This window comes from Mobula hypostoma, chromosome 1, assembly GCF_963921235.1.
Source record: "Mobula hypostoma chromosome 1, sMobHyp1.1, whole genome shotgun sequence".
NCBI lineage: Eukaryota > Metazoa > Chordata > Chondrichthyes > Myliobatiformes > Myliobatidae > Mobula > Mobula hypostoma.
In genome coordinates this window covers 139,009,714-139,022,688 of record NC_086097.1, presented here as the reverse complement: position 1 = coordinate 139,022,688, position 12,975 = coordinate 139,009,714, and the positions used below count along the sequence as shown (strand labels likewise).

The window sequence follows — 12,975 nt, the reverse complement described above, 5'->3', positions numbered from 1 at the left end:
ATAGTTCCAAAGACTTTTGAGTATTTAGGAAATCATGCAGATATGGGGTTAGTGTGGGGAAACAGTACTGAAGTAAAAGATAACCCATAATGTTTTTGAAAGGCAGAGCAGATAGGAAGAAATGAATTACATAGACCTGCCATTTCCTATATTTTTGTTTTTAGCAGGATTAGGGATGGACTTCCTGAGTTTGAGGCCTAATAGGTTCCTCCTGGGATCCCCAAAAACTCCAGACTTCAGCCAGTTCAGTGCACCTTCATTTTATCAAAAATGGCTTGACACCATTATCTTGAGGATAATAAATGAAGAACGTGCCAGCAACAGTTTTAAAGCTGAAGACATGAAAGGTGTTGGTGGAGTATTTAAAACTGGGAGTATATAATCAGCCACATTTAAAAGATCACCAAATTCTGATGGAGACACAAGAGACTGCAGAAGCTGGAATCTGGAGCAAAACGCAAGATGCTGGATGAACTTGGTAGGTCAGGCAGCATCTGTGGAGGAAAATGTGGAGTCAACATTTCAAGTCAAGGCTCTGCCTTTGGCCTGGATCTATGATGAAGAGAAAGATTTTGAGGAGCTTCTATAAGGCAGATGGAATATAAGGTGGAAGAATGTGAGTTTATGCATTTTGTAGAAAATTCCAGTTGTAGAGTCTTGTCTTGAAGCATTGACTGTCCATTTCCCTCCATAGATACTGCCTGAACTGCTGAATTCCTTCTACTCTTACAGAATTCTAATGATTGCTGTTCAAGGAATTTTAAACCATGAATGAAAACTAACTTTAGAAACAAGCTGTACTTGAAAATAGTATCCTATTATTTGGTAGTATCACTTCTTTCCATTGGATCCAGTGCTACACCTTGGTTAAGTTTTCTTTGCTGGTCTGCTCTCACACATAAAAAACATTGCCTGTCACATCTTTTGGCGTGATTGATATGACATTTCCCAAGCCTAGATTCATCCTTGCCCAGACATTTGGAAATCTGTCTGCCTGAATGGGTAAATGCGATTTCACAAGTGTCAGCTTCTTTCTTCCTGCTTCTCTGACTTTTACACTAATCACTCCCTTCCCTGACTGTCTTTTTCTGCCAATGGTGACTCCCTTTTCCATCCCTTGTGTATGCCTCTGGAGAAGAGAGCTGAGTTTAATAGTTAGAGTCATAAAATACTACAGCACAGGAACAAGCCTTTCAGCTTATACAGTTCATACTGAACTGTTATTCTGCCTAGTCCCATCAACCCGCATCTGGAACATAGTCCTCAATATCCTTCCCATCCATGTACCTATCCAAATTTCTCTTGTTTTGCAATTGAATGCACATCCACCACTTCCTCTGCCAGCTCGTTCCACACTCACACTCGTGAAGAAGTTTCCCTTCAGATTCTCCTTAAATATTTCACCTTTCATCCATAACCTGCGTATGACCTCCAGATCTAGTCTCACCCAACCTGAGTGGAAAGAGCCTGCGTGCAATTATCCTGTCTATACCCCTCATAATTTTGTATATATCGATCAAATCTCTTCTCATTCTCCTACACTCCAGGGAGTAAAGTTCTAACCTATTCAACCTTTCCCTATAACTCAGATCCTTAAGTCCTGGAAGCATACTTGTAAATTTCCTCTGTACTCTTTCAGTCTTATTGATGTATTTCCTGTAAATAGGTGAGCAGACCTGAACACAATACTCCAAATTTGGCCTGACCAACATCTTATACCTCTTCAACATAACAACCCAACGCTGTACTCAATACCCTGATTTATGAAGACTGATTGGCGAAAGGCTCTTTGCAATCCTATCTACCCGTGATGCTACTTTCAACAAATTATGGATCTGTATTTGTAGATCCCTTTCTTCTATCACATTCCTCTGTATCCTTCTCACTGTGTAAGTCCTTATCTGGTTTGTCCTCCCTAAGTGCACCAGTGGTGGATATATGGAATGCTCTGCCCCAGAAGGCTGTGGAGGCCAAGTCTCTGGATGCTTTCAAGAAAGAGATGGATAGAGCTCTTAAAGATAGCAGAATCAAAGGTTATGGGGATAAGGCAGGAACTGGATACTGATTGTGGATGATCAGCCATGATCACAGTGAATGGCGGTGCTGGCTCAAAGGGCCGAATGGCCTACTCCTGCACCTATTGTCTATTGTTTATTTCACACTGATTTGCATTAAATTCCATCTGGCATTTTTCAGCTGATCTCACTGTGAGTTTTGATAACCTTTCTCACTGTCAACTGCACCCCTTACCCCTTCTTGATGCCACCCACAAATTTGCTGATCCATTTCACCACATTATAATGCAGATCATTAATATAACTGACAAACAATGGACCAGCACCAGTCTCTGCAATGCTGTGTTTATCTCCCACCTAATCATGCTTTCAGTAAAGGTCGTACTCATCAAGCTGATTAAATTATTAGGACTGAGAGGAGAAAAGATTTTTCATTGTCTTGACTACCAAAGAGCTCAATTCTTCAGTGTATTCAAGATTCAGTTTGTCTGGGCTTGACCAAATAAGTCACCAATGGTACAAGAGATTGAATTTGGATCATTGTCTCAGCTAATTTAGAAGTTTACTGGGTGCACATTGGCTGCTATCATTCGCTCATTGCAACAGAGCCTAGACATCAAAGAATGCATGTTGGATATTCTGAAGATATGTAAGTCTTTTCAGTTCAATGTTTAATCAAAGTAAAACCTTTCCCTGTTTCAGGCTATGTCCAAGCATCCAAGCGTGAGAAGAAGTTTGGCACTTGTGCTCCTGACCACTCGTATGCTGCTCTGTGTGAATGCTTCCGACGGGTCTTCATCTATCGTCAGCCCTCACCTGTCCAAACCGTGCTGTACAACCGAAAGGAAGCCAGGCATGTAGGGCAGGTTGCCAAGCAGCAGGTTGCAAACTTGGAAACCAATGACCCAGTATTGGGCTTTCAAGCTACAAATGAGAGGCTGTTTGTTTTAACAACAAAAACTTTGTTTGTAATTAAAGTAAATGCTGATGGCCCTCAGTAAAACCATTGCGATAATTCACAGGCTTTGGGACTCTATGTAAAGCCATTTGTTACAGTTCTAATTTAGATAAGCTTTCCATAATTACAAAACACATGCTGTTATCTGTTCATGTAGCTCTGGTTATCTGAATTATTACAGGCTTTATTCCTTTCAGCAGATCACTGCACAAATGCAGCAGATTGTGTTACTTAAATTGCACATCTTAGTGATGCATAATTAAAAGTGGTTTCACACTTTGAAATGCAAATATGAAGTTTCAGTTTGTGCACCAAAAATGCTTTGTGTGCAACCCTGCTGCCTCAGAGTAGAGAATAATGTATCTGTGGAGTCTGTACCTCTTCAGAGTATGATGTATGGCCTCTCAAGACCCAGAGATTAGTCTAGCTACTACTTGGGGCTGAAAATTAAAAAAAACAAACTGCAGATGCTGGAAATCTGAAATAAAACCAGAAAATGCTAAAAATTCTTAGTAGGTCAGGCAGAAGCTCGTGAAAGAGAAACAGAATTAACAACGGAACTTTTGTAAAGGTAATGCTGCACCTGTGCGTGCAAATGTTGCCTGACTTGCTCAGCATTACCAATATTTTCTGGTATTCCTATACTACTTGGAGCACCTCACAACTGGTATACATCACAGATCCTTGATTTTGCAAAAACTGTGACCCCCGTGCCCATTAAGGACTATGTCAGTGTCAAGCACCTTTCGCTACTTTTTATAGCAAACAACAATTAACTCAGATTGGATCAATCAGAAGTGCGCTTATTTTACTTGCTGAAAGGGAAGACCATCACTGCAGAAGAGCTGGTGATAGCTTTGGGGGAGAAAAAGGACCACATAATCACTCCTTTATACCTAAACGTTAGCTTCAGTTCAAGGACATCTGCATAATCAGTGTTCTTGGCATTCTTCCATTAACATAATCTGCTTGTCTTTCTGCATTTTGTCATATACTCAAGATCCATCAGTATAATGTTGCATGAACACAATTAGCAAAGCACTCTGGTACAATACAGGTTCCATTTTGTTACTACAAGTAAAATACATTTTCACGTTCCCTCCTTTTTGTCATTTCATGACAACTCTACATTTCACCAAATACAGTAATTGAAATATGTATATACGTATATAGCAATGATGCGGTTTCAAAGCTCTAAGTGTCTAATAATTCTCTAAGAATTATCTCTTTTTATCCGTCCACTTCAATGAATACCCATTCCTTTCTTTAATATTCTCTCCTTCATCCTGTTATTTCACACAAAACTCATAAAAGAATTATCAAACATTATTATAATACCAATAGTTATACCTTTTGCCCTCCCTGGGCCTCCTGTCCCATGATCCTCTCATATTCCTTTTGCCCTCCCTGGGCCTCCTGTCCCATGATCCTCTCATATCCCTTTTGCCTCCCTGGGTCTCCTGTCCCGTGATCCTCTTATATCCTTTTGTCCTCCCTGGGCCTCCTGTCCCATGATCCTCTCATATCTTTTTTGCCCTCCCTGGGCCTCCTATCCCATGATCCTCTCATATCCCTTTTGCCAATCACCTGTCCAGCTCTTGGCTCCATCCCTCCCCCTCCTGTCTTCTCCTATCATTTTGGATCTCCCCCTCCCCCTCCCACTTTCAAATCTCTTACTAGCTCTTCCTTCAGTTAGTCCTGACAAAGGGTCTCGGCCCGAAACGTCGACTGTACCTCTTTCTAGAGATGCTGCCTGGCCTGCTGCGTTCACCAGCAACTTTGATGTGTGTTGCTTGAATTTCCAGCATCTGCAGAATTCCTCGTGCTTAAGTTATACCATAGTACAGAATAGTTGCCCACCATCCTCCCAGCGCTTTGAATGGTCACTATCCTCCTCCCTGAGTATAATAGCATTCTTTCTGCATTGCTACTGTACAAACAGCCATTAGTTCTGCCGGCATCTTGGACGTAATCAAGGGCAAATGTAGTTTCATTTGCTAACTTCTCCAAAGCTGAAGTTACGTTAATCAGTTCCCAGGGCAATCTCACAGTCCCACATTCCAGAAAGGCCATCATTCAGAATCTCTCTGCCTCTGTAATGGATCTTTGGTGCTGAGGATGGTGAGGTAATGATGCCAACTGTCATTTGTGGGGGACTAATTAGGCAAGATAACCAGCAGCCCTCCACTTCCCCTCCTACTCGGGAAACATGCACGGCAACCACATACCCAATAAGTGCCATTCAGCAGACACGGAGTAGTGAGATTTGTCAATTCCATGCATGTGCCTTTACTGCTGCTCAGATAGAGGTCCTTGCCCTTTCAAGTGCAGTGACGGGTTATCTGATCAATGCCCTTGGCCACTGTGCTGGACAGTTTCATACTTATTCTGGCTATGCCAATCATGCTTAAAGTGGGGAACGTGCCATCCATTAAAGCGCTCATAATGGCAATCCGTGTCTGTCCTGTCCTGCCCATGCTGCAAGTCTCCCCTCTCCACGCTACTGATGTTGTCCAAGGGAAGGGCATTAGGACCCATACAGCTTGGCACCGGTGTCGTCGCAGAGCAATGTGTGGTTAAGTGCCTTGCTCAAGGACACAACATCCTGCCTCAGCCAAGGCTCGAACTAGTAACCTTCAAATCACTAGACAAACACCTTAACCACTTGGCCACGCCAAGTATATACCAAGACTTCAGTTAGTTCCAGCATTGCCAGTACGAACAGGGCGATCAGTGTGGTGTTGAGGGTTCTTGTTTTTATTGGCTCACAGTGCGAGATGTGTATCCACGATGGTTTCCCTCTTACCTTGATAGCTATATTAGTCACCACCAGTACCCAGAATGGTCCTTAAAACCGAGGTTTCAAATAATTCTTCCTCTTAGATGTCCAGACAGCCATGTAATATCCAGGCTCTACGTTGCGACACTTTGTGTCAGCCATCGGTTGTTGTGCTTCCTTCACCTGTTGATACTTGGTGCTACTTTTTGTCAAGAATACACATTAGGCCAACATCCTTTCATCCAAGTTATGTATGTCAGTTTACTTAACTCCTCGTGGTGCATCAGACGTCAGGCACAATGACTGTCCCATTATGATTTTGTGGGGGAACAACTGAGTGGATCTATTGGCTGTGGCCCTAATTGTCATAAGGACCAAAGGTAATATGTTTCCACCTTAATGAAGTTTCCTCATACATTTTACCAAGCTTGTTTTTAATCATTCCATTCATCTATTGAGGTTGCCGACTGAGGATGGTAGCTACAATGGAAATGTTGGCCAATCTATAAGGCCTTGCATACTACTGTTACTTTCCCAGTAAAGTGTGTACTGTTGTTGCCAGACAGTGTCCAAGGGATCCCAAACCTTGGGGTGATTTCCTTCAATAAATATTTAGCCACTGTAATTGCATCATTCTTTCTACAAGGAAATGCTTCAACCCATCATGGAATAAAAATATCAATAATGAGCAATGCATATTTCTATCCTTCACACGGAGGTAATTCTACAAAGTCCACCTGTAAATACAAGAACGGTCCATCAGGGGATGGAGTAAGATCTGTCCACCTTCACTAGTTTCCTTGGATTTTAATAAAATACATATCATACATTGTTCACAAACTTGATTTACAGCTTCCGATAAACCAGGGGCATGCCATGTTTGATTTGTACGATCTATCAATCTCTTCAACCTCCAGGAAAAGATTTCCAGCTGAGTCACAAGAAGCCGTACATTGAAGATAACAGTGCCAGTTACCAAGTTTTAGATCTAAACAGATGTTAGAGAAATTTATGGAGGCTGTCAAGACACTCTTGTGAAAATGTTCCAACCTTCTTCATAAGTGAGTAGTGAGTAACTGTCACTTCTACAAAATGGCTTGACTACTACTGAAATAGTATAGTCTACAATGGCTCACTGGTGTACGCACATTAAGTCCCTCAGGAGTGCAGTAATAGTAGCTTGCATTTTTGCACAGTTAGTCTCTTGCACATAAGTTTGTCGACACATCCGGAGAAAGTAGAAAGGTATGATGTAAATCCTGGTCTCCTATCCTAACCTCTATCGGGTCTGATTTCGGGACATTAATAGGCTATTACAAACTATTACATCACAATAACTTCAGGAGTTCAAAAGGGTTTGTACATAAAATGAAGTCAAACAATAATGAGGTGCTTCTGAAATGTAATTACTGTATATGTTACATAGCTAAATGGAAGCAGCAGGTGCTGTATAATTGAAATTTAAAAAGCTTGAAATCTTCAGGTTAGCATCTGAAGAAACAGAAACATAACATTCCAGCCAATGACCTGTCATCATATGAAAGCTCTTTGGCTTGAACTATTAACCTTTCCAACACACTCATGTGGCCTGGGTGCTATTGATGTTTATTCCTGCATTGCTGCATCTTACTGGGCTGTGAAGGTGCTTGAGACCCACAAGCCACTGAACCAGACACATGAACCTGGCAATAAATGGTTGGCAGTTTCCCTTGGGTGAGGATTGTAGCTCAGAGAAAGCACATACATATCTGAGTCAGAAGATACGCATGCTCTACTTCCACCCTGCAGGCAAACACTAACTGGTTCTGTAGTGTGTTTAGTCCCATAGTGTAGTAAAACTGACTGTATTATTGGAAGGAAGAAGATGCTCGAGAAGAGGTAGTCGAGAAGAAGGCATTACTGTGAGAGTATTGCATTGTGAAAGAGGCAACACTGGGAGGGAGAGCGCTGAAGAATGTACATTGGGTACAGCACAATCAGTGCATTGATGTGGAAGCAGTACCACAAGGAGACAACATTGGCAATGCCTTGGGAGTACTGCAATGATGGATGGGCGGTACTTCAGGACGATTACACTGATGAAGATGCCAAGTTTAGGTGAAATTATTAAATAAAGGTCCCGTTTGTCCCTCAGGTGGAGGTGAAAGATATAATGGTACTTTTTAAAGAGCAGAGGAGTTCTACTCAGTGATCTGGGACAAAATTGGCTTCTCAATCAATAGCTAAGTATGGATTATCTGTCAATATTTCACATTGCTGTTTGTGGGAGCTTGCTATGTACAAATTTGTCACTATGCTTCCTACATTAGGAGACTACACTTCAAAGATACTTCATTAGCTGTAACCTCTTTGGGACATAGTATGGTCATCAATGACAATAAGTGAAAATTATTTGAATCTCAGCACAAAATGATACATACACATCCCACATATTTGAATGTTGCATGACTTAACCTACTAAAGTATCCAGGGCTTTATGCTTCAGGTGAGGTTGTTCTTAGATCATCATGTACATAGTTTAAATAGATGCAATTTATTCTTTGTCACAGTGGTAAGAATCTGTAATATGTTTGGAAATATTGTCCTATCATTTTGATGTTAAATTCTGTGTAATGTGCCCATGCTTGCTCCATGAATAGACATGAAAGCTCTTAAAATTTCTTCCTCTAACCAATATCCACCAATCCCAATAGGCTTTATTTTCATTTCTCTTTTAATCTTGCCTCTCCAATTAGATCTCACTGTGCAGTACCCTGCCAAAGTAGCTGAATGAAATAAAATCAAAATGACTCGTAAATGCCCTGTCTCAAAAGAAATGCATATTTTTTCCTAAATTGAGCCTCAACATTGGGACAGCATATGTCTCAATTTCACAACATTGTTGTCTCTTAAGTGCCCTTTGCTGTATCTTGTCAAGCCACTGTAGCTTGGATGTGTGGGACTGGCAATAACTGATTGTCACATGCTCATAATGGGTTAAAATAATAAGGAATTTTGTCAGTGTTGCTGAAATGTCTGTATTTAATACACTCTGTGTGAATGTAGACAGCCTCCACACTCTTATGTTTTCAAAGAAAAATTGGCAAGACAAAAACTTAATTGACTTTTGTTCGTGTAAACCAACTGTTTTTGTGCCCTGGTGAAACATCAATCCTAGTTCATAGGTGCCATTCATTTTGGTGTGGTACTGAATCACCTTTGGTCTCACACTGTGGAAATCACCATGACCACACTAGCCAGTGATTATTGGAATGGTTTGGCACATTTGGAGTCTGCCATTTTATTACCTGGCTTGTGTTTCATTCCACCCCTTCAGTTCTTGCAGGAGTGCTTTGCATGGTTTTAATCATTTGGGTTATGTTGTGATTTGTTTTCAATCAGTAAGCCTTCTTCAGTTTGCACCACAAGAGCCGCTTCTGCATTTGCAAGACACAGTCATCAATGTATTTGCTTGATGGAGTCAGAGTTCCAACTGTCTTAAATTTGGAGGTTTGGGCAGCTCCTGCAGTGGTGATAATCAAATGTAGTGGGCATGGATCATGGAGGTCAGACTAACATTTGAGAAATGAAAATCTAAGTGAAGTAGAGGCACAGAGTCATCTGGCAGCTCTTCACAGATCTCACTTGAACTCAGGCTGCAAATAAGCTGGTCTATAAGAAAAGGATTTGAGTGAGTTCTTTGCAGACGTGAGAATGTGGAAGGTTGGGGTGACTGATGGAGTATCAATGGAGAAGAATAAGGGGAAGCTCATCTGCATATATAAGAGAAGAAGGAAGCAAGGATATACTGGGAGTCTGCATTCATATCATAGAGCTTACGTAGTAGATTCATTTTTGGAGGACCTGGTTATTACTGAGAAGGCCAGTGTTTGTTGCCCATCCTTAGTTTATGCTTGAGGAGGTGGGGTGAGTGAGCTCTCTTTGATTGCTGTGTCAGATGGAGATTAAGGTTATTGGAAATCTGGACAATTAAGTTGATGCACACTGCAGCCAGTGTGCTGTGATGGAGGGCATGAATGGTGGATGGTGTAATCCTTAGGTAGGCCGTTCTGGGTGGTGTTGAGCACCTTGAGAGTTTTGGAGCTGCACTCATCCAGGCAAATGGAGGCTATTCCATCACATCTGATTTGTGCTGTGCGGATGGGGAAACAGCTTTGAACTGTTCAGATAGTCATTCACAAGAAACCTAGACTCTAAGCTGTTCTTGCAGCCACTTATTTAAATTGCTTGTCAAGTTAAGCTTATGGTCAATGATAACTCTCAGAATATTAATAGCAAGGGACTTGTCAATTATATATATTTTTTGGATGCCAAGACTAGGTTGCCTGATTCACTTGTTGGAGATGTCTGTTGCCTGGCACTTCTTGACTCTTATTTACTCCTTATCAGCCTGTGCTTGAATGCTGCTTCGGTGTTGCTGCATAGCGATGTGGGCTGCTTTACTTGCTGAGGAGCTGTTGATGCACAATCATTACTGAACGGCTGATGTTTTGATGGAAGGAAGGTCATTGCTGAGGGTGAGTGAAGTCCTACAGTATGTCCTGAGCATGTCCTAAGATTCTAAGAAGAACGTGATAACCTGCCCCAATGATTATCATCCAGTAGCACTTACATCCACTGTGATGAAGTGCTTTGAGAGGTAGGTTATGAAAAATATCAACTCCTACCTGAGAAGTGGCTTGGATCCACTCCAGTTTGCCTAATGTCACAACAGCAGATGCCTTTACATTGGCTCTTCTCTCAGTCCTGGAAAATCTGGACAGGAAGGTGCATACATCAGGAAGCTCTTCATTAACTACAGCTCTGTATTCAATACTATCATCCCCTCAAAACTAATCAATAAGCTTCAAGTCCTAGGCTTCAATACCTCCTTATGCAACTGGGTGCTCTATTTCCTCACTTGTCAATCCCAGTCAGTTCAGATTGGCAACAACACCTTCTCCACGATCTCCCTCAGCACAGATGCACCACAAGCCTGTGTGCTTAGTCCACTGTCGTCACTTTATACGTTTGTGCTTATGACTGGAAGGAAGCACATTCTTGCTATTGAAGGAGTGCAGCGTAGGTTCACAAGGTTAATTCCCGAGATGGCGGGACTGTCATATGTCGAAAGATTGGAGCGACTGGGCTTGTATACTCTGGAACTTAGAAGGCTGAGAGGGGATCTTATTGAAACATATAAGATTATTAAGGGATTGGACATGCTGGAGACAGGAAGCATGTTCCCGCTGATGGGTGAGTCCAGAACCAGAGGCCACAGTTTAAGAATAAGGGGTAGGCCACTTGGAACGAAATTGAGGAAAAACTTTTTCACCCAGAGAGTGGTGGATGTATGGAACGCTTTGCCCCAGAAGGCTGTGGAGACCAAGTCTCTGGATGCTTTCAAGAAAGAGATGGATAGAGCTCTTAAAGATAGCCGAATCAAAGGTTATGGGGATAAGGCAGGAACTGGATACTGATTGTGTATGATCAGCCATGATCACAGTGAATGGCAAAGCTGGCTCGAAGGGCCGAATGGCCTACTCCTGCACCTATTGTCTATTGTCTATTGACTGTGAGACTAAGCACAGCACCAATGACATATTTGTCAACAACACTACTGTCGTTGGCCAAAATCAAGGGTGGTGATGAATCAGCATATAAGAGGGAGATTGAAAATCTGGCTGAATAGTGCCACAACAATTTCTCACTCAATGTCAGCAAACCCAAGGAGAAAATTATTGACTTCAGAAAGAGGAAATGGAAGTTTGATGTGCCATTCCACATGGGGGAATCAGAGTTGGAGGGGGTCAACAACTTTAAGTTTCACAGTACTATTATTTCAGAGGATCTGTCCTGGGTCCTGTATGTAAATGCCATTGCGAAGAAAGCACGGCAGCACCTCTACTTTCTTAGAAGTCTGTGAAGACTTGGCATGTAATCTAAAACTTTGACGAACTTCTATAAATGTGTGGTAGAGAGTATATTGCTGGTTGCATCACAGCCTGTTAAGGAAACACCAATGTCCCTTTATAGAAATGCCTTCAAAAAGTAGTGGATATAGCCCGGTCCATCACAGGTAAAGGCCTCCCCATCACTGCGCTCACCTACACTGAGTCCCAGGAAAGCATTCATTATCAAAGACCCCCACCATCCAGGCTATGAATTATTCACGCCGCTGCCATCAGGAAGAAGATACAGGAACCTCAGGACCTGCACCATCAAGTTCAGAAATTGTTACTACCCTTCAACCAAAATGTTTTTGAACCAGAGTTGATTACTTCACTCGTCCCATTGCTGATCTAGACTCACTTTCGAGGACTCATCATCTCACATTCTCGATAATTATTACTTATTTGTTTATTATTATTGGGTTTTTTTTCTTCTCTTTTTGTATTTGCACAGTTTATTGGGTTTTATCTGTGCACATTTATCAAGAGCTTGGCTTGAGGCACAGCTAGTTACAGATTGTAGATCTTCAGTTCTGCAATAGAATGTCTGTTCCCATAGCCTTTCCTGTACCCAGTGTTCTAGATGTCATGTTGGATGAACAGAATTGGCTGGAGACTAGTTCCTGTAATGATGGAGAATTCCAGAGGAAGCTGAGACCAATCATCAATTCAACACTCCTGACTGGATTGTGTTGCAAATTTTCAGCTTTGTCTCTAGCGCTTATATGTTAAACCCTCTGTGACAGCAGTGCAGAGTAGTTGAGTGGTGTCTCAACAACAATCTTGCACATCGTCAGTAAGACCATGGAATTGATTGTGGACTTCAGGAAGAGGAAATTGAGAGGACGTATACCAGACCTCGTGGTGGGATCAACAATAGAAAGGACGAGCAGTTTCAAGTTTCTGGGTGTCAATATTTCTGAAGATCTATCCTGGGCCAAACACATTGATGCAGTTACAAAGAAAACATGGCAGTGGCTATATTTAATTGGGAGTTTTAAGAGAATTGGTATATCACCAAAGATTCTCGCAAGTTTCTACAGATGTACCATGGAGAGTACTCTAACCGGTGGCATCACCTTTTGGTATGATGGGGCCACTGCACAGGATCGGAAAGAGCTGCAGAAAGTTGTCCACTCAGCCAGCTCCATCATGAGCACTAGCCTCCCTAACATCGAGAACATCTTCAAAAGGTGATGCCTCAAAAAGGTGGCATCCATCATTAAGGACTCCCATCATCGAGGACATGTCCTCTTCTCACTGTTACCATCAAGGAGGAAGTCCTTGATGGTA

The 12,975-nt window shown here is 41.9% G+C and overlaps 1 protein-coding gene across 2 annotated transcripts in view; it reads left to right on the top strand.

Annotated features, from left to right (window-relative positions):
* nudcd1 (NudC domain containing 1) overlaps window positions 1–6,656 on the top strand; it is a 189,632-nt gene extending 182,976 nt beyond the window's left edge. Inside the window, exon 10 of one of the 2 annotated variants that reach the window (XM_063056793.1) lies at window positions 2,718–6,656. In XM_063056793.1, the coding sequence (XP_062912863.1) occupies window positions 2,718–3,016 (299 nt within the window). In that variant the 3' untranslated portion in view covers window positions 3,017–6,656. The remainder of the gene's footprint in view (window positions 1–2,717) is intronic. The other variant, XM_063056784.1, reaches the window with a different exon arrangement.
* The last annotated feature ends 6,319 nt before the right edge of the window (window positions 6,657–12,975 follow it).